Source organism: Danio rerio, chromosome 19, assembly GCF_052040795.2.
Source record: "Danio rerio strain M-AB ecotype USA chromosome 19, GRCz13ab, whole genome shotgun sequence".
In the NCBI taxonomy this organism is placed as follows: Eukaryota; Metazoa; Chordata; class Actinopteri; order Cypriniformes; family Danionidae; genus Danio; species Danio rerio.
This window is the reverse complement of record NC_141039.2, coordinates 2,790,001-2,812,973: the sequence shown is the minus strand read 5'-3', so window position 1 is coordinate 2,812,973 and position 22,973 is coordinate 2,790,001. Positions and strand designations below refer to the sequence as shown.

Genomic DNA, 22,973 nt, shown 5'->3' with positions numbered 1-22,973 from the left:
GGAACCACTTTAAATGCTATAGGACCTATATCTTTGAACATGGTGAGGAACCATTACAGATACTATATTCTGTATAGCACTTAATTAGTATTGAACTGCTGAAGAACTTTTTTTTTGTGAATGCTTGGGTTAAATCTTTAAATAAAAGTTGGGTCTATATTTTATCTAAACGTGTATTATACACTGAAAAATTCTTGCTCCCTTAATTTTATTAGTTGAATCAAACAGATTTGTCTTTTCAGCTCAACTTACATCAATCAAGACTAAAATAATAAGTTAAAGAGACAGTTCACCCAAAACTGAAAACTCTGTCATCATTTTCTAACACTTCTTTTCTTCCAAACCTGTTTGACTTTCTTCTACTTCTAGATACTTTGAAAAAAAGCTGAAAACCTGTAACCATTGACTTCCATGGAATCTGTTTTTCCTATGGACGTCAATGGTTACAGGTTTTCAGCTGTTTTCCAAAATATCTTCCTTTGTGCTCATGTTTGGAACTGTTCCTTAAATTGTCCTTTCAATGTCAAGACTTTTTGCCATATAATTTTTTTACAGTGTAATTATTTTACTAATAAATACACAAAGTAAACACAAAGCAACTTAAATAGACAGTTCACCCAAAATGACAGTTCTGTCCTCATTTACTCACGCTTTACTTCTTACAAACCAGTTTGATTAGCTAAATTGGCTTTAGTGTGAGTGTGAATGAGTGTATTTCCCAGTGAAGGGTTGTGGCTGGGTAAGTTGGTGGTTCATTCCGCTGCGGCGACCGCTGATTAATAACAGGACTAAGCCGAAAAGAAAATGAATGAATGAATATAAAGAAATCTAATGTTGCCTAATATAAATAAAAATGTGTGGAAAAAAATCCATTCAGATAATACACATAATAATTACAAAGCAATAACTAATACGTGTAATTATACACACGCGCACAAAATAATTCTAGTAGTAATACTCCAAATAATTTTCTTTAGATTTTCTCTTGAATATTTTATTTTCCAATTGAGAACTTACTAATACAAGATGCAAAAATGACATTTTTTTATTTGCCGTTTTCTTTTTTTCCACCCAACAAATGTGGTTTCTCGTGATTGGCTTTAATTGTCATGCATCATGTAATTGGCGGATATTAAAGCTGCTCTCTGTGCATTTCTGAGCAGATATTTGATGTTCGCTCGAAAACCAACAAGCAAACAATTAAAGTCCCCCCTCACTGCGTGTCTCTCTCGGTCGGTGCGTTTTGTCGGTGCTCGATGGTCCGTGTTAACGCGCTTATTATGAGAACAGGTTCCTCACGGGATTTCTGCACATATACGTGTGGGAAAGAATGTAGAGAGAGAGAGAGAGAGAGAGACAGAGAGAGAGAGAGAGAGAGAATATGATATATTGAATAATAATATGTTAATTATTTATATTTTTAATCATTATATATATATATATATATATATATATATATATATATATATATATATATATATATATATATATATATATTACTATTACTACTGTGCATTTTATTATATATGCATTTTTTCTTTTTTTATGTAAACTTTAGAACTTGTAAAGCAATTATAATTGAATTGAATTGAATTGAATTGAGAGAGAAAGAGAGAGAGAGAGAGAGATCTGTTCAACATACACGTACGCGCGCATTTCTGTATCATGATGACCTCTGAACTCTGTTTACCTCATTGATATTATTTAATATTTTTATTTAAATATGACGTTCAATTTATGCTTGAGAAATAAAATTTAAATTTAAAATTTTGATTTTCAAGGGGAAAAATCCAAAGCCTAAAGTGAATAAAACACAGTATTTTTCCTTGATTATGCTATTTATCCAATGTTTCTTCATCTAAAATATGAAAGAATTTAAATAAATAAATAAATCCCTGGTTCATTCCGCTGTGGCGACCCCAGATTAATAAAGGGACTAAGCAGAAAACGAATGAATGATAAATAAATTACTAGGTTGATATTCACTTATATTATTTAACTGTTGCATTTTTTCATCAATCAGACAGCAGGATGACATCAAACTTCTTCCTCTATTAAAGCAATAGCACACAAATACATATAAATGCTTCAAATATAAAATCAAGCGAGTCTCTAAATCTGATAAACTATATAATCGTGATGACCTGAAAGCTGAATTGATCCTGCGCGTGGTTTTTAATTAACTTTCCCCGCTGCCTGTAGCCTAATGATCGAACATTAGTATCAAACAAATAAAAATCGCGTGATTAAAGCTCACCTCTTTATTAAATCTGAAAGTCAAATTAAACACGGAGTGTGCACGTGCGCCGCATGTTGATGCGTTTCAATCTGGTTGAGCGCGTGCATGTGACACAGCAACCAACAGATTTTTTTATATGCATATTATTTGTTTTGGTCATATTTATAAATACAGCAGTATTTAGGATTTAAAATCTAATAAAGAGCTCGAAAATATTAGATAATGCTATGAAATGTAAAGGCTAAAGTATAGGCTTATGTTTATATATATATATATATATATATATATATATATATATATATATATATATATATATATATATATATATATATATATATATATATATCGAGTATATTATATATTTTCTTTTTAAAATATTATATCTTTCTAGACCAATATAATCAATGGAATAAAATATTTTTGTGTGCGCGCGCAGGAGGAATGCTTTATAAATGCTGCTCTAATCATACACTCAAATTGCTTAAAGGCATATAAAAAATGTCTTAAAGTCTTTTTTGCACCCCATTATACTTAAGTAAAAAATACTGCAATTTATTCTCTACAAATTTGCACTAAATTAAGTGTTTCTCATGACCAGGAGTGGCCTAAATGAGATCAGAAACAGCAGCACAGGACTGTGCGTGGATGAAGCGCGCATGAATCTCTATTGTGAATGAGATGAAAGAGGACAGAGCTCGTGGATGAAGTTCATCTGCTGTTGTTTGTAAAGCTCCTGCTCCTCCACGTGCAACACCCACTTCCGGCCTCCATCCACGCCCTCACCAACCCGGTGTAAAAAATCTCTTACGCATAAATAATACAGGTTTTAATATTTAGATAATTTAAATTTATATATTATTGTTAAATGTTGCACTGTGCAAAAATAGACATTCACATGCATCTCATTAGAATAAAATATTAGTTACCCTTACATGGGTTACCCTAACAATTAAAAAAAAAAAAGGTCTAGTAAAGATTGACTCCCCCGCCCGTCCCTCCTCCCACTTGTAAACAATTACCAGTGCAACACGTCATCGAGATGACATCATCGCCGAACGCGCATTCCCTAAGATTTCAGCTGATCTGATTGGTCGCACTGGCTCTGGTGGATCTTCAAAGCCGGAGCCGAAAGCATTTGTGCTGTGGTGGGCGGTAAAAGTCTCCAAAACAGCCGAGGGACTTATAAATGTAAAGACCTTTCGCAGGTGATGGCAACTTCACTTCTTGGGGTGAGTACGGATGCATCTCTATGCGTTAAGCTGGCTGGGACAAACTTCGTGTGTCTGTTGGGGATTCTTTAAACTGAAATGAGACGAATTTAAGATGATTTAATCGGATGTTTATATTAATATACGCTAGTGATATGAATGATGGTGCGTAATCCGTGCGTAATGCTGACCTGTTAGGCTAGATTAAGGTCACATGAGCCTGCAGAATGTTTACAATTCTTAGGGCGTTGATTGGAAATAATGTTCGTAGAACATTTCTTTGAAGACGTCAGGTTTAAATTATTCCTAACTAAAAAAGGAGATTAAACAATCGATATTGGCTAATTTTATTATAGATTTGCTGGGTCATACATAAGGTTTACGTGTATTTAAACAGAGTTAAATGTTGTCCTAAAGGATCAGACTGTAAAACTGGTTCTAACTGGAACTTTCTGTTTTTATGAGCAGTGTTGCCGATGGCAGAACAGAGTCGGAAAAGTTTAATGCAAGAATAAAATCACAGCGGGTTGAGTTTAAACAATTTAAACTTTTGCTTTGGTAAAAAAGTCAATTAAACGCAACAAAAATATCCATAACGTTTCACTGCTGTATTTTCATGAACTAATGATTTCCTTGAAAAATATCTTTGAAAGAATACTAATCAAATTGTGCGCGTTTTCATAAATTGCTTATAATTTGCAATGTGCCAAACTCCTTTGTCTAGTTTCTTTCTTGTTAACACTGGGTTTTTGTATGCGCACAGGAGGAACCAAGGGTTGGATCCACTCCATTGGCCATGTTAGCAGCAACCTGTAACAAAATAGGGAGCTCGAGTCCCCCCTCGGACAGCGGCTCGTTTGGGAAAGGCGGCTTTCACCCTTGGAAACGCGCAGCGCCCAGCAGCTGCTCTCTCTCCCCGTTCGGCGCGCAGAGGAACGACTCTTTCAGCGCCAACAGCTCGTTCTCCTTAACGGGCACCACCACCTCCACCAGCCCGTTTGGAAACGACTATCCGGTGTTTCAAACTTCAGTCGCCAACAGTTCTCAGGACCCGAGCGCGCAGTCGGTGTTCATCTCGAAAGTGGACTCTCTCCAGGGGATTTACCCGAGGATGAGCGTCGCGCACCCGTACGAGACGTGGTTCAAATCCGCGCATGCTGGCATCTCCTCCGGGGATGGGAGCGGATCCTCCTGGTGGGATGTTGGCACAGGTTGGATTGATGTTCAAAGCGCGAATGGTGCCGCGCTTCAGACCTCTTTGCATTCGCCCCTGAGCGGCTATAACTCAGACTATCCCTCCCTCACTCACTCCGCGTTCAGTGCCAGCCCGTCTCCACATCTCCTAAGCAGTGGGCAGCACCTGATGGACGGGTTCAAACCAGTTCTCTCCGCCACCTACACAGACAGCAGCACTGGTGCCAACAGCGCGGTTTTAGGAGGGTCTCCTGTGGTGCCGTTGGCCGGGTCTCCGCGTTCCTCCACCAGGCGCTACTCGGGCAGAGCGACCTGTGACTGTCCGAACTGTCAGGAGGCGGAGAGACTGGGGCCCGCGGGGGCCAGTCTGCGCAGAAAGGGGCTCCACAGCTGCCACATCCCGGGGTGCGGGAAAGTATACGGAAAGACCTCTCACCTCAAAGCGCATTTGCGCTGGCACACTGGTGAGAGGCCGTTCGTGTGTAACTGGCTCTTCTGTGGGAAGCGCTTCACCAGATCCGACGAGCTCCAGCGACATTTACGCACACACACCGGGGAAAAGAGATTCTCCTGTCCAGTGTGTAACAAGCGCTTCATGCGCAGTGATCATCTCAGTAAACACGTAAAAACGCACAGCGCCGGGGAACCCGGGTCTAACGGGCTTAAAAAGAGCAGCGATACCGACAGCGAACAGAGTGTACCGGGCAGCCCAGCCTGCCAATCACCGGAAATGATCCACAACACAGAACCCGTCCAGAACGGACTCTGAAAAGAACTAAATGCACGCGTGCATTCTTAAAGATAAAGGTTCAAATGAGAACTAAAACATAAATATAACTGCATTCTCAAATTAATTGGAAAACTTGCATGGTGCGTACAAATCTGAAGAACCGAAAAACAGACAGCATAAAGCGTTTAATCTTCAAAGAGCCGCACATTCTTAAAAATACAGCTTCTAAAAAAAAAGAGTTGTTTCTTCTGAGCGATGCAATAAATCTTTTAAAAAGTTCCTAAATTAATAATACAAATCTAAAGGACACTTTTCCACTACAAAGCACTTTTTTGTGGAATGGAAACTGGTCTCAAACAAGTTCCCAATTGAGCCACAGGTGCCAATAAACCTTTCCTTTTGGAAAAGAGCAACTCTTATTCTTGTTAAGAAGTTCAGAGTTTGTGTGCGTTCAAGAGGCTGCGATGTTCATTGACGAGCCTTTATGTTTAAGAATGTTCAGTGCGCATTTAAAGGCCAGTGGATTTATCAGAATAGACGCAAATGTTCAAAAACGTTTTATGATAATTGTCTGTAAATCAGCAGAAGGTCTCTCTCAGGTGTTCTTGGATATTTAAACTACTCCTTCATGAATAAAGTGATCAAATAACCTCGCAATGGAGGTAAAGATGAAACAAACTGCTGAACTCATTTGCGCTGCATCTCCAGATTCCCCATTCACTCCTGTCTCTTGAGGCACTTTACTACTTCAGACAGGAAATCAAGGATTTTATTTAACAGCTGCACGTTTGTTTTGAACGGTTTTTTTTTGTGCTACTTGATTTTGAAATGCAAAGTCTCTAATCGAGTGAATCTACGAAAACTCACGCATGATCTGGAGGTTAAAAGCGCGCTTTTGTACATTAGTCTTAATTTCATCGTGCAGTTGTTATCTATGGCAGTGAATCTCAACCCCTTCTCAATGCAAAGTGACATTGTACATAGGATTGTCTTGAAACTCTATTTATCATCGAGTTTGATTTGTGCTTTGAAGTCTATCAGAGTCGCACTTTGAATCTATATTTATAATTTCGGGATCGAATCAGCTCGATCATCCTTTGTTTATCGTTTGTTTTATTATTATTATTTAAATCAGCATGTGTGTTTGTATTTACTGACCGTTTACTTTGAGATAATAAAGTCACATTTGACTTGGACTGTTTTTATGTGTTCTGTGGGTTGGTGACAGTTTTGATTGCTAAATATTTGAGTTTATTTCAGCCTATGAACTCCGAAGAGAACTGGCGGTATACAAAACAAAACAATTACAGTGACAATTATTATTATTATTATTATTATTATTATCATTATTATTATTATTATTAATATCATTATTATTATTATTATTATTATTATTATTAGGCCTATTATTATTATTATTATTTATTTTTTTAATAGGCAAAATAATTAAATTAAATGTTATTAATGTTATATTTTGTTTGGTTTTGATATATTCATTCGCGTGTGACTGAAATGCATTGTCTAAAATATAAAGTCACAAATTAAACTGGGAAATATTGTAAACGACTCTTTTTGATTGGCAATAGAAAAAGTATAAACCTGAATACAGCACATTAGCTAAACGACTTTAAAGCAGATTTATTTTGACTGAACTCAATCTGCCCCAACTAAAGTAATAGCTTACATAAAACTTTTAAGTAAAATCACACAAATAAAAAATAAAACATGTTGTGCCTAGTTCAAAATCCTTTATTTGTGACCTGATGATATTCATTAATTTTCTTGTCGGCTTAGACCCTTTATTAATCCGGGGTCGCCACAGCGGAATGAACCGCCAACTTATCCAGCAAGTTTTTACGCAGCGGATGCCCTGACCTGATGACATTGTTTAGGCTAATTATTTCAACACCGCTTAGGTATTTAGCGCCTCTTAGTGGCCAATGACCGAACAGCAGCTCAAAAGGCCCGTCAATTATTTTGATCAAAAGAGCAGACGTTTAGAAATAATATTATATTATCCACTTATACACCATATTTTGTAAAACACTACATTGTAAAAATGCTGAGTTCCACACAATTTATTTATGCTGCTCCAACACAAATCAATTAAGTTCATGTAACAAATTTACGTGGATTGAACATAAAACAGGTGCAAAAAAACTCAATAATTATGTTGTTTTAGTTTATTTTAAATAAGTAATTTGAAGAGGCAGCAAACATGTTTTGTGTGTAGGCTAGTTAACACTGTAAAAAGTGATTAAAGTGAGTAAACCAATTGCGGTAAAAGCAAACAAGTTAACCGATTGTAACTTGGAACTGTTGAGCTGACTTAATTTTTATAATTATGCAAATTGTACTCACTTTTTAAAAAATAACACTCATCACTTTTTTCCCAATACACCTTTATTTTACAGTATATACAACTTTATACAGTATATATATTCTAACCCACACCCCCCACCCATCTCAGCTTTTTATTTATTTAGCTAAATGACATAAAGTAAAATAAATCTGCTCTTCCACACTCCAGTGTGTCTTCTAAATTTAATTGTGGATTTTTCTTTACTTAATGAAGCACCAAATATGTAAAATTGTGATAAATAATTACAGTACTTATTTGAAAACAGACGTGCTAAATAGTCTCACACTGTAAAAAGGGATTCGTTGACTTTAAAAAATTGAGTACAATTTGCATAACTAAAATTAAGTCAGCTTAACAAATCCAAGTCACAATAGGTTTACTTACATTATTTTTGTACAGTCAATGTGTTGCTTTTAAGGCAATTGGTTTACTTGCTTTAAATAACTAATCCGTTTCTACAGTGTAAAAGATCAAGAAGACAGAGAGGAAAACTATAATAATAATGTAATAGGCTATACTGAAATATACAAATATTTTAATGAAATAACTCAGCCGTTTGCATTTCAAGCAGCTGAATGGACACACATGTACATTTAAATTTGCAAAGGCTATGTGAGAAAAGCAGTATTTATCTGTTATACGATAAATGAGTCTGCTTAATTGTGTGACTTTAATACCCGTGTATAAGCAAACCTCAGAAAGTCTCACTCATTTCATTTAAAAATGGCGCCCGCTTTTCCAGAAACTTGACTGAATGACGAATGATTTACCTTTATCAAGCCCTTAGCCAGCCTGGTGAAAGTGGTGGTTCTTTCATCTCATTCTATTAAATTATGAAATTAAATACTGAATTTTTGTGATATTTTAAGCACTACTTTTAGCTGGATTAGATTGGATGGTCATAACCTGTTTTGATGTAGGTACCAAAATATTTCCTAAATATTTAGAACAAAGGAACATGAATATATATATATTATTATTATATTTTTTTATACTAACTTATTACATCATTAAAACAAAGCTAAACTAGCCTATTGTTATGTATTAGGCAAATAATAAACTGGCCAGCACATTCAACTTTCCTGAGAATTTGGCCAGGATTCCGCTTGGTCCTAAAGCCTTTTCGATGGGTTATTTTCTTTTAGTTTTTAGTTAGTTTTAGTTTTTTAGTTTAGTTTTAGTTTGACTTTATTAATCCCCGGAGGGAAATTCACATGTCACAGCAGAGCTCTCCATACTAAAAATAGATAAATAAGTTAGATACATATAAAAACAATAATAAAATTACATTTCATACTGCACACCTTGGTTCCAAAAACAACAAGTAAACACTTGTACATATCTAATATCTAATTCAAGTTCAGCTCAATTCATCTGGTATGACTTTGGTTATACAATCTGATCACTGTTGGTGAAAAAGACTTCCTGTATCCCTGTATTCCTGTAGCTTGCACACGCTTGGACTGTATCAAAAAGGGGATGGCTATCGTGGTTCATTATACTAACAAATTTGTCCAGCATTCGATCCTGTGCAATCTCTTCTATGGTAGGTAGTGCACACCCCACAACAGAACCTGCTCATTTATGAGCTTATTTAATTTGTTTTTCTCCTTCTCCAACAGTCCCGCTCCCCAGCAGGTTACAGCATACAGAATCACAGAAGACAACACAGAGTCATAAAAAGTTTTTAACAGTGTCTGACACACACCAAAGGACCTCAGTCGTCTTAATAAATGAATGCGGCTCTGACCCTTCTTATCCACCTGGATTGTGTTTTCAGACCAATCGAGCTTGTTGTTCAAATATACACCCAGGTACCTATATGACGATACGATCTCAATTTCTGACTCGTGTATAATTACGGGCACCGCTTGTGATGGATGTCTACTAAAATCAACAATAATTTCTTTGGTCTTACTAGTGTTTAATTTAAGACAATTCATATCACACCAGTCAGCAAAACTTTTTAAAAGCAACCTATACTCACTCTCATCATGATTCCTTATATAACCTACGATTGCAAAGTCATCAGAAAACTTCTGTAAATGACAATTTTCACAATTTATGATGGTATAGCAGTCAAAATAGAACAAATGAGCTTACGAATGGGACAAATTTCGGACCTTTGTCAGTGAGGTGTGGGTCTCAGTGGCGGCCCCAGAACATTTTCTAAGGGGTGGCCAGAAAAGGCCACACCAAATCTTCGGGTGGCACACAAAAAAATAATGAATTCAGTGTAATGTTATATTTTTGCTTCTGGTAAATGAAATAATGTGGTTTTAATTCATTTAATTAATTACTTTTGAAATATGGCAATTTATTCCTTGAAATAATGAATGTGCAAACCAAATAAAATCGATATTTAGTTTAAAAACACTTTTCATATATTTAAATAACTTTTCAGTTTTTTTCACAGTATATACAGAATATGCCATGCCTAAAATTAATGAAGATTAATGAACTATTAAAACTTGTAAAATTGTACAAAAGGCATTGTAATATACACACACACACACACACGCTTACTCAGACCCTAATAATATTATGTATACTCCTTTTTGAGCCACAATATTGTTAATACTGCTTCTTCTATTGATATACCTTAAGGTAAATATTACATTGCCATTGCTGTCTGTTGTGCATGTTATCAACAACGATCGGGTGGTGGGGGGCAGTGCTATGTCAGTAGCACCAATCAAACCACAATAATTTAGTACCTGCTGAAAAATCCAGCTTAAACCAGCCTCAGCTGGTTGGCTGGTTTTAGTTGGTTGACCAGCCTGGTTTTAAAGGGGTTTTGGTCATTTTCCAGGCTGGTTTCCAGCCTGTTCTTTGCTGGTCAGGCTCAAAAATGACCAGCTAAAACCAACTAAAACCAGCTTGACCAGCCTGGTTTAAGCTGGTCACAGCTGGTTTTGGCTGGGCTCCCAGCCTGGTTAGGCTGGTTTTAGCTGGTCATCTCCCAGCCTGACCAGCTAAGATCAGGCTGGAAATGGCTGGAAACCAGCCTGGAAATGGCCAAAACCCCTCTAAAACCAGTCTGGTCAACCAGCTAAAACCACCCTAGTAGCAAACAATTCTGGCCCAGATTTGGCATAAAGCTGGCACAGCAGGCATTCATCCGGCACTGGCATACAGCATGTGGCCAAACATTTACCGGGTTTGGCAGAGGTGGCACCGTCTTTAAGGCGGCACACAAGATTTGGGCCAGATGAAAAACGTAGTATTTGGCCCAGATTTAAAAATGTGATAAGTGGGCCATGTGAGTTCGGCCAGTCTTGACCCACATTTAAAATACACTAAAATCATTTTTGGGTAAAGAAAAAAAATTCTACCAATCAGGTCACTTTGAGAAAAAGCGTGCCCATAGTGTGCCTAAAGCGCATCACTCCATGGGTTTATCAATTTCACTGCAATCGTGACGCACCAACCTATCTGGCCCAGTTCAGGCCCAGTTATGAGTTATTAACTTGGCTGAGACTTGGCCCAGATATGGTCCGTGTTTGGCCCTTGCCTGGAAGCCAGATTTGGTCCAGTCATGTACCGTAATTCACTGCGGCATGTGGGCCAAGCAAAACCTGATTGTGTGGGCCAGAGCTGGGCCAGAGAAATTTTGCTATGTGGGCAGCTTATGCTGGTTAAGGCTGTTTTTTTCAGAAGGGGTGGCTGCATTTTGTTCATTCATTCATTTATTAAAATATTTTACATGTACTTAAGTACATTTAAATTAATAATATCAACAGCAAAGTCATTGGGGTGGCCACAGGTGTGGCCAGGGTTTACACAGGTAAACAGGTTTACACTTGAGGGCGCCCCTGGTGGGCCTGGGTCTTTCAAACCACTATTTATAGACTACTTATACTTTTATATGAAGTAACGTAACGTTAAATTATGACACAATTGACCGAATCACCGTGTTATGTTTTTATTGATTCATTTTCAACTGGCTACAACAATATCGGCTGGTGTGAGGGGAATTGTGTTTAATTAACCCAAAGTACATTCACAAACACAACCAGGCAAACATGACATGTGCAGTCACAATTTACACATGCTAACGTTGTATTGCTCTTACCAGAATCTGTTCACACTACAAAAAGGACTAGACAGCATTTATTTCTAACAAAACAGAGAAAACAACTACAAATAAATACGTTGAATGTTCTCCCGATGTAAACAACATGTTAAATCTGCATTTCATTAGCGCCACAGGAATGCTAATTTGACCGCGAGGGTTCGTACCATAATATTGGACCAAAAGCGGCCCTCAGTAGTTCACGACGACAGATATAAATACCGACCAGCAGGTAAATAATCAACACAAATCTGTACTTACTAGTGTAGGAAACAACTTCCTTCAATCTCCAGTTCTACCAGGGAATCATGTAGATATGCAGCTTCAATTGTGCTGGCAAAGTGCGGACAATAATTTAGATCTCTGCTTTACATATTAACACCTTCAATGAACCTGAATGCTATCTCAACACTCAATTAAATATTAAAAAAAGCTTCAAGAAATAAAACGAGCTACTTTGATCATTAGGAATGGTTGAGCGCGTGCTGAACACTAGGGGGCGGACTAATCCAAGTCAGCAGGATAGGGGTTTCCAAACTACTGTGTTCAGAATTGAATACTGGCTAACTGCTTGATGCATACTGACAATGGCACTTTAAGCATGCACTATGCAAATAACAATTAAATCCACACTGGTGTCACATGAGCTCACAAAACAATAGATAATGCATGCTATTTTTATGATATCACTCAACGCTTGCATGCTTTTCCATAATAGTAAAAGATGCAATAAACTGGTATGCAGTGATAAGCATTCAAAATAGCACTGCACCGCTTAGTCATCATTACAAAAAATAAATGTAGCATTTTTAATGCCCTAAAATGTAAAAAAAAAAAAAAAAAAAAAAATTAAATGTAAGCTCGTAAAGTGAAAAGTAAATAAAAAATACACAAAAAAGTGGAAAAAGTTGATCAATATACTAAATGCACACAAACAAAACTTAAAAATCATCTAAAAATAAAATATAAAGTCTTTTAGCACCTTCGGTTATTATTTTGTTGTAATGCCTAGGCCCACACGAAATCTGTGCGCGCAGAAATCCGCAGCTTTTTATCTCATTATTGAGTCTATGTATTACTTGTGTAAATGAATGTTTATTCAGTTTTTATATTAATTTCACAAATCTTATTGTGATATAATCATAATATTAAAATGTTCACTTGATTTATTTACAATACAGTTTGTAAAGTAATATTTTGGTCTTTTAGTAAATGTATATTAAATGAGAGACTTGCTTTGTTTACCAAATAGTTGGATTTAATTGGATTTGCATTGTACACATTAAATAAAAGTAAAAAAAAAAAAATATATATATATATATATATATATATATATATTGTATATATATATATATATATATATATATATATATATATATATATATATATATATATATATATATATATATATATATATATATATATATTAAGTTTGTAGTTATGATACTCCTAAAATCATTTAAATCCGCAGAAGTAGTAAAAAATGTCCGCAGATTCTGTCTGGCCCTAGTAATGCCTCAAGAAAGTGGCGCTAAACACGGATGCATCATGCTGGAAATGTCGAGTTCATCACAATGTGGAACGAGAAATGCTTTCTTTTGTATGTTGGGCATGCTTGCAAATGCATTTAAAGCACATCTGTTTCCTGCATGCACACAGCAGAAATACACTGTAAAATTATTACTAGACAAAATACACTACAAAAAATGTCCCGCTTGGTACTTTAGACTGGTTTTCCAGTCCAAATATCTTAAAATTAACATACATTTAATTGACAAGCAAAATGCAATGATATTAAACTTTGTTTTCTTAAAAAATATATTAAAACAAGACAGATATCTTCCAATAGGGTCATTAAAAATATTGTTTTCCTCTTTAATTAATATTAAGGCCAGACGGAATCTGCGGACATTTTTTGCTGATTCTGTGGAGAATTTTGGTAAAAATTTGTGGATTTCTGCTTAATGATTTTGGGAGTATCATAACTAAAACCTTAATATGTGAAATAAAAAAATAATAATATCCTCTTAACTTTTATTCAATGTTTAAAATGCAAATCCAGTTAGATTCACTTTATTTGGTAAACAAAGCAAGTCTCTCATATAATATCTCTACTAAAAGACAGAAAACACTTCTGTACAAACTGCATTGCACATTATTAAGAAGAACATTGTCATATTTGTTAATAACATCACTGTACTTAATTTAAAAATGGAATAAATATGGATTTACACACATTTACTCAAGTAAATAAACAGAATTAATGATGGCTAAAAATCTGCAGAAATTCTGTGCACGCAGATTCCGTGTGGGCCTAATTATTATACACTTCTTTATGTTTAAAGCATATCCGAATAAACAAAAGGTTAACATCCTAATTCATTTTGCTTCTCAGGTGAACATATCTAAATTTGAGAATGTTTAAATGTATATTCTGGAAATCATTAAATAGGTGTACACTTAATTTTAAGATGTCCTTATTAGTTACACTCTTAAAATTACCTTAACTGTTGGGTAAATTGATCAACTACACTGTAAAAAGTGCTTAGTTGACATAACTTTGAAAAAAGAGAGTAAAACCATTGCCTTAAATTATTAAGTAATTGATAATTAAAATAAAAAATTTATTAAAATAAAAAATATTAAAATAAGTTATATTAACTTAACAGTTGCAACAGAATTACTTACATTTTTAAGTACAGCTAACTTGACACTTTTAAGGCAATGGATCTACTCACTTGTACATACACTGTAAAAAGCAGAGATCTACACAATTCATTTATGCCAACACGTTACATTAAGTTAACAAGTTTTAGTAGTTTGAACATAAAACAATTAAGTTACCTCCCCAAAAATCAAAAGAATTGTGTTGTTTCAGCTCATTTTAAAATAAGTAATTTGAACAAGCAGCAAAATATACACATTGTTTAAGTGCGCTTACTATATTTATGGTTAGGGTTAGATTTACCTGCATGTAATTAGCATAATTACTACAGTAATGTGCATATAACAAGGACACCTTAACATAAAGTGTTACCACAAATTGCACTAAGTACACTAAGTAGTTTGAATGTAGTGTATACTATATGATTAATTGGATTTACTACATTTTGAAAGCTAACTGGTTGCAAACAGGTTGCATGGTGGCTCACTGTTCGTCTCAAATCCCGGCTGGGCCAGTCAGCATTTCTGGGTTCTCCCCATGTTGGCATGGGTTTTCTCTGGGTGCTTTGATTACCCCCACACACAGTCCAGACGCATGCGCTATAGGTGAATTGAATAAACTAAATTGGCTGTAGTGTTTGAGTGAGTGTGTGTGTGTGTTAGTGTGTATAGGTGTTTCCCAGTGTTGGGTGTGACTGGAATGGCATCCGTTAGGTCTAACACACCTGATTCAGATCATCAGCGCATTAGCACATACTGAAAGACCTGTAATGGGTGTGACAGACAAAGGAGACATCCAAAACATGCAGTGTTGGTGGTCCTTCAGGATTGTGGTTGAGAAACACTGGTCTAATATATGCTGGAATAGTTGGTGGTTCATTCCACTGTGGCATCCTCTAAAATATAGAGACTAACGAATAGTAATGAATGAATTTGTTTGTTCAAATTCAGCCCATATAAATAGTTTGCAACCAGCTAACCTTAAAAATAATGAGTGAATCTAATGAATCGTTATTTTCAGTGTGCAAGCAGTGTGCTAGTATGCTATTCTGAACACAGCCAGAGTCTGTAGTGTACTGATATCTAAAAAAAAAAAAAAAATAGAAAAAAAAAAATTGATGCTAACGAACAAACTATAAGCGTAAAAAACAGAGAGACGACTTGGAGAAGCGCAGAAAAATGGCCCAGAAACCACACGAGTTTAACAGGAATCTTCATCTCCCTCTCTCTGCCGCTCTTAATGCCACTGAAGATAATAAATTAGACTTGAAAAGAAGCCTCAGTAAAGCCACTGAAGGTACCGCTGTGGTGAAGTAAGTGCTTTAGGATTGTGTTTTCTTTCAGGTAGTGTTTGTTGCACTACCAGGCGTCCCCGATGGGCATCTTGTGTGTAAGTGTGGGTGTGTGTGTGTGCATCTCCACCGGGTGATTGGGCAGACGGTCCCTCCTGTATGTTATGGTCTTCTCACTGCTCGTTGGGACGTAAGACGAGTCCTGCATTATGAAATTCAACAACAGACAGAGATCAGCGATAGCTCATGCATCTCATGTGATTTTTTAAAATGTAAACATTTATTTTATTAGGAAAACCTGCTGATATTGGTAATCTCTTTTCCTCTTTTCTAATCTGTTGCACCAATAGTGACAGTAAAAACATTCATTATGCGTAGAATAGACACATATTTATCGCGTGATAAGAGTCTCGCGTTAACGCTGCACAATAACGCCAAAAATGGCCCAACACTAGTTTAAATAAAACATCATCATTAATAACATTTAATTTAATTGACAAATTAAATTTGTACCACTGTATTTGAGGTTTAGAAACATATTAAAGATTCTGTTATTAAATTGACGCTGCAGTTATGATGATCTCACGGCACTCATGTTTATGACGGATTTATGACAAGTTATATTGTCTTGATAATTTCGAGTTGAAAAGCATGCTATGATGTATTTATGTAACAAACACATCACAAACAATGCCATCATTGCATTGAAAATGACATAGGGCAGTACAGGGGTACACACACCTTGTGTGTGTGCTCGAACTGCGGCTCAGTCTTGGATATGCAGGAGCGGCCTGTAACTCTCAGCAGCTGCCGGACGCCGGCCAACATCCCGATGCCCAGTGTGACGGTCAGCAGGAAGACGCTGAGAAAGGTCTTAAAGTACCGCCGGCTCCAAACACACACTGTTTAACACAGAAAACAAACCATGAAGCAGAGGAAAGCCTTCAGTTTTGACACAGTCACACACTTATCCACAGGAAAAAACATTTCTTGAAGGCTTTAATGCTGATGATACACCAGGCACCTTTTATTATTGCCTTTAAGCTCACACTGCAGAATTAGAACATGCATAATGCTTGATAGTGGTATATGTCATTTAAAATGTCATGTTTAGTGTGATGTGTATTGGCTATAAGTGAAAGTGGTCTCTCTAAATGAGCTGGTTACTGTCTGAGGAAAACAACGGACATATTAAAATGATCTCAGCAGTGTTTCCTTGCTCCCGTGGGATGTTTAGCTCTCTTGACTGAGCACATTCTCTCTCATAAAGTCACTCACTCAAATGACGTTTCGGACACCCCCCACTACTGCCTGGAGAACAGCATGAGCCATTGTGTGTCTGTGTGCCTTGTATTCCTTACATTGTGTGAACGAATGTCCCCACAAGTATACATTTTGACCTTGTGGGAACATTTATTTTTTAGTCTCCGTGAAGGGAACAGCTCATAAATCACATCGAATAAAGTATTTTGAACATGTAAAAATGCAGAATGTTTCTAATGAGGGTTGGATTTAGGGGGAGGGGGAGTAAATATACAGTCTGTACAGTATAAACATCATTACGTCTAAGTGAAGTCCCCAGAAGGATAGCTGTACAAGTGTATGTGTGTGTGTTCAACTATCCAGTTCAGCTTTGGACCCTCTAAATGAGCACCAAGGGAGTAAAACCAGGACATTTTATTTGTTCCTCACTTTCTGGCACCCCTTTAAATGGCTGTTTGAGGGTCAAGACTTGGTTTTAAGGGTTAATGTCGTGGTTATGGTTAGGTTCAGGGTAAGGGTTAAGCCCAGTAAATACTTTTGCTTCAAAATGAATGCATGTAAGCACAGCCGACACCATCATGGCTTGAGAGCATTGCTTTTTCTGCGTTCTCTCTGCAACAGGATTTCTATAACTGTAGTTGGAGTCCTTTCGTTAAAGCATCGTAAAAGGATGTATTATTTTTGGGGGGCTCGTCCGGGATATTCCACTGTGTCGAGTTATTTGGCAATGTTTTGAGTTTAACTGCAATGTCGGCTAAACAAATGCACACGTTTTCTGTAAGAGCTGGGTTTCGAGATAGGGCTGGGGTATAGGGGGACAGAAAATATAGTTTGTACAGTGTAAAAACAATAGAAAGTTATCGAATGTCCCCATAATTCTCAAAAATAAATGTGTGTGAGTATGAGTGAGTGTGTGTATGTTTGAGACAGTGTGTGTATTTGTGCTCTCTGCAATAGGATTCCCAAAACTGTAGTTGGGGTCCTTTCGTTAAAACATAGTAAAGAGTATTATTATGTATGTAGTTTTTTTGGGGGCTCGTCCGGGATATTCCACTGTGTCGAGTTACTTTTCTTTTAGCTGCAATGTCGGCAAAAAAATTCACATGGTTTATGTGAGAATTGGGTTCAGAGATTGGTTTGGGGTATATGCGGATAGAAAATACAGTTTGTAGAGTATAAAAACTATAGAAACTTATGGAATGTCCCCATAATTCACAAAAAAAAAAAACGACTGTGTGTATGTGCGACTGTGTGACTGTGTGTGTTTGAGAGCACTGATTCTTCTGTGTTCTCTCTGCAATAGGATTTCCAAGATTGGAGTTAAAGTCCTTTCATTAAAACATCGAAAAACGTATTAAGTATGGGGGCTCATCCAGGATATTCCACTGTGTTCAGTTACTTTGGAAATGTTTAGAGTTTAGCTGCAAGAAATGTTGGCTTTAATGAGTTGGTTTTAATGATAGCTTAGGTTTCGTAGAGTTATATTTAAGCCTTTTTTATACCAAACAGAATAAAATTTAAGACTACTAGTAAAGTATAATAATTTGAGAGTACCGAATTTGAAATCTCCACAAACATGTATTTAATTGGGTTTCATTCTGGGTGACAAAGAGACAGAAAAAATTTAAGTAGTTTTCAAAACAGAAACAAAATATTCTTTATAGGGTCGGTTTTTAATTGCATTTTAAGACATTTGAAACACAGATTTAAGACATTTTAAGACTTAGTAAGGCCCTATTTTTATACTATAGAATTTAAGACATTTGTATTGATTTTTTAAGGATCCAAAGACACCCTGAGATGAGGTTGGGAAAGAAAATAGAGTTTGTACAGTATAAACACAATAGAAAGTTATGGAATGTTCCCACAATTCACGAAAAAACTATTGTAGCGTGTGTGCGCGCGTGTGTGTGTGTGTATAGTATTTGGAACCCCATTAAGCACTGCTTCTTGGTCTCCATGGAAACCAGTGAAAGGTCAGTATACTTGATGTCTTTGTGTTTGGACTGTACTGGATCAGAGCCAAACCTCCTGAGTTCAGGAACAGTGAATCTGTATTTTTATATGTGTGTGTGTTGATGCAGTGTGAAGCTCTGAGCTCCAGCTGGTTTGCCGATCAGCTTCAGGCCTGAGGGAGCTTCTTCTCCAGCTGTTTTTATGTCATAATAACGCCACATAACAGAAACATCTGGCTGATGCTGTTTAGGTTACGAGAGAATTTTGGAGTTCTTTTGTCCTTAACGAACCCTATTCCCCGAACCTCTTTACTAGCTTGACAATTTAGTAATCACTTTTAATATTTGTTAAGTAAATCTTGTTTTATTTAATGAATGAAATGAAATGCATCTGTTCTTCCTCTGAGAAGATTCGATTGAGACTCTGGGTCAGATTGTCAAATTCTGCAAACTAAAAGAAGATCTGGATAGGAATTCAAGTATTTGTGAGCTCCTCTGGACCAACTCATGCTCATGAATGGGGTTTTTATTTCTACAGTGGAATTTAGGGAGGAACATCTGAGGAAATGTATTTGCTTCAAAGCAATGCAACTCTCTTTAAGCCTCCTTGAGGGATGAAAGAAAAACCTACCAACAATAAAATGTGCTTTTGGGAGGAAACGAGCAGAAAGGTGAATCTCGCAAAACTACAAAAGATCAGATTTCACAGAAGAAAAAAAATGTCAAAATTAAATAAATAAATAATAAAAAATATAAATAAAAATAAATAAATAAAAAGTTGAGGTCCTTTCATAAAACCTTGTAAAAAGCATGTATTATTTGCGGGGGCTCGTCCGGGATAACCCACTGTGTCGAGTTACTTTGTCAATGTTTTAAGTTTAGCTGTTTAACATAAATATCTAAAACATTTATTACATAAATAAACATAAAGCTAGTATAAATAAATGCTAAAAATAGCAGTAAATAAAAAACTATCAATAAATAAATTACTTTCAATGCACTACAATTGCATTATAAAACAGCACTACAGTAATTTAAGTAAATAACAGCAAAAAGTACTTTCTCATTACTGTAATTTGGAAAATAATAACCAATTTTTAAGATGAAATGGAAAATTATTTATACATTATGGTACAGAAGCTTTGGTCTAATTAAATTGAATTGAATTTATGGAGTAAAATATTTTACCATTTTATTTAGATGCGGTTAAATGCAATATTTATTTATTTGCTAACAAACAAATATATAATATGTGTATTTATATTATATTATTTGCTTTCTTGTGTGTTTTTTGTTTATTTATATTTTATAGGTTTTAATTTATGTTTATTTATTTTTATTATATTTACAACTTACAATAAACAAACAATTCTTAAACAAAAAAATTGCTTAATTTATGATAAATTAATTATAATTTCACATGAGAGCTGCATTACTGTAATACAAAAAAGGTCACTTATCACTATAATGTGGAAAATTACAGCATTTAAAAATTTAAAATATTCACTGTAAAACATCAACAATAAAATCAATCAATAAAATATTTTTTATTATTAACAATAGACTAGAACTTACCAAAATTTTTATGCATTATGATACAACAGATTTCTGCATTTAATTTCTGCAGGATTTTTTCTTTTATTTTCATAATAATAATAATAATAATAATAATAATAATAATAATAATAATAATAATAATAATAATAATAACAAAAATAAAAAATAAAATAAATAATAATAATAATAATAATAATAATAACAACAATGATAATAATAATAATAATAATAATAATAATAATAATAATATCAACAATAATAATAATAATAATATTAGCAATGATAATAGCAATAATAATAATAATAATAATAATAATAATAATAATAATAATAATTCCTTGCTTTTATATAGTGCTTTTCTGGACACTCTGAGCAATTTACACATTTTTAGGGGGAATCTCCTTAATCCACCACCAGTGTGCAGCATCCACCTGGACAACATGATGGCAGCCATATTGCGCCAGTCCACACACCAGCTCATTGGTGGAGAGGAGTGATGAAACCAATTCAGATATGGGGATGATTAGGAGGCCAATGGGTAAATTTGGACAGGATGCCGGGGTAAACCTCTACTCTTTTCTTTTTCTTGGGATATTTAACAACCACAGAGAGTCAGGACCTTGGCTTAACATCTCATCTGAAAGATGGTGCTCACTGAGCAGTATAGAGTCCCAATCAATATACTGGGGCATTAGTGTGAGGTCTCCCATCCAGGTACTGACCAGGCACAGCCCTGCTTAGCTTCAGTTGGTGACCATGTGAGAGTTGCAGAGAGCTAGCGGCATTTTACATCAAACAAACAAACAAACAAACAAACAAACAAACAAACAAACAAACAAACAAACAAACAAACAAATCTAATCATTTTCAGTAATGAGAATTACACAAAATAAGTTTTAATAATAGGATAATGAGAGTTTGTGGAAGACGTGTGCTGAAAAAAAATCACAAATGGTCCTAAAGACTTCCGTTTTCTCTAACTATATTATAATTTCTCATGTTTCTGTACTGTAAAAACAGAGGTTGAAAAGGGAAAAGGCGGAGGAGAAGGAAGAAAAGAAGAAGAAGAATTCATTTCCTCACCAGGATGTCGACTAATGTGCAGCTGAGCTCCATCTGATGCCAATTCCATGAGAAAGCGATACTGACACTTATCAGTGCTGGGATACAGGCAGTATTTCCCCCGGACCAGCTCTGAACAACCCCACGGTTCATTCACAAACACAACAGACCATTTATTACAGCCACATCTCAAAAGGCCAGCCGAAAACTATGCATTTCTCATTGTGCATTGTGTTGCGTTGTTGTACCTGTGATGTCATCAACATAGTCCACCAATGGAGAGCAGCTTTGATTACAGAGCTGAAAACCATCGGATCCGAGTCCATTCGACAGATGACAGTTCACACAGCTCCTAAAATACAAAGAAAACAACTATTAAGAGCAGATTCTGCACATATCATGCAAAAATCAATGCTTGGACAGAAATGTGTGTATGCATAGTGTGTCCACGGCCATATTGGAGTGATATAAACATAACAAGTCTCTTTTTATTAAATGGGATCTAAATCATAGCTATTTTAAGGTGCTCCGCAATGTGAGGTAGGAGTGTGGTTTTCTCCGCCCACCGATATTGATTGACAGGTGTGTATTAACATGTTTCCATAGTGACGAATATCATCATGTCAACACGACAGGATTTGCAAAGAAACTGGGAGTAAAAGAACTCTCTGTGAACTCTCTGCTGTTTTCCCCGCCCACTGAAGTAGAGTGACAGGTGTGTTACCATGTCAACAAGCAGGATTTGCAAAGTGAAATTTAAATAACTCTCCGTGGTTTTCCTCGCCCACCGATATTGATTGACAGGTGTGTATTAACATGTTTCCATAGTGACGAATATTATCATGTCAACACGACAGGATTTGCAAAGAAACTGGGATTAAAAGAACTCTCTGTTGTTTTCCCCGCCCACCGATGTTGATTGACAGGCGTGTGTTACCATGTCTACAAGATAGGATTTGCAAAGTGAAATTAAAATAACTCTCAGTGGTTTTCCCTGCCGACCGATAATGATTGACAGGTGCATATTAACATGTTTCCATAGTGACAAATATAATCATGTTAACACGACAGGATTTGCAAAGAAACCGGGATTAAAAGATCTCTCTGTGAACTTTCTGCTGTTTCCCCCGCCCACCAATGTTGATTGACAGGTGCGTATTAACATGTCAACAAGATAGGATTTGCAAAGTGAGATTAAAATAACTCTCTGTGGTTTTCCCTGCCCACCAATATTGATTGACAGGTGTGTATTAACATGTTTCCATAGTGACGAATATCATCATGTCAACACGACAGGATTTGCAAAGAAACTGGGATTAAAAGAACTCTGTGAACTCTCTGCTGTTTTCCCCGCCCACTGATGTTGAGTGAC

General features: G+C 35.9%; 2 protein-coding genes and 2 long non-coding RNA genes across 5 annotated transcripts in view; 2 read left to right on the top strand and 2 right to left on the bottom strand.

Annotated features, from left to right (window-relative positions):
* The first annotated feature begins 3,447 nt into the window (after window positions 1-3,447).
* Window positions 3,448-6,567, top strand: sp8a (sp8 transcription factor a). The gene is given in 2 exon segments (NM_213241.2): window positions 3,448-3,468; window positions 4,211-6,567. Coding segments are annotated over 2 exon segments (1,221 nt in total). The 3' UTR covers window positions 5,411-6,567.
* A 2,162-nt stretch (window positions 6,568-8,729) lies between these two features.
* On the bottom strand, window positions 8,730-12,157 carry LOC148679762 (uncharacterized). The gene is made up of 4 exons (XR_015945304.1): window positions 11,379-12,157; window positions 10,742-10,796; window positions 9,190-10,477; window positions 8,730-9,116 (listed from the first exon to the last, which is right to left on the bottom strand). It is a non-coding gene; the product is annotated as an uncharacterized LOC148679762 (long non-coding RNA).
* LOC148679761 (uncharacterized) lies at window positions 9,308-12,762 on the top strand. Its single transcript, XR_015945305.1, has 3 exons — window positions 9,308-10,493; window positions 10,546-10,799; window positions 11,377-12,762. It is a non-coding gene; the product is annotated as an uncharacterized LOC148679761 (long non-coding RNA).
* Window positions 12,763-15,344: 2,582 nt separating this feature from the next.
* itgb8 (integrin, beta 8) overlaps window positions 15,345-22,973 on the bottom strand; it is a 39,439-nt gene continuing 31,810 nt past the window's right edge. For both annotated transcript variants that reach the window (XM_087295180.2, XM_087295181.2), the window contains exons 12-15: window positions 21,850-21,953; window positions 21,623-21,733; window positions 16,506-16,666; window positions 15,345-15,966 (exon numbers count right to left, since the gene is read on the bottom strand). In XM_087295180.2, coding sequence (XP_087151306.2) covers window positions 15,832-15,966; window positions 16,506-16,666; window positions 21,623-21,733; window positions 21,850-21,953 — 511 coding nt within the window. In that variant the 3' untranslated portion in view covers window positions 15,345-15,831. The remainder of the gene's footprint in view (window positions 15,967-16,505; window positions 16,667-21,622; window positions 21,734-21,849; window positions 21,954-22,973) is intronic.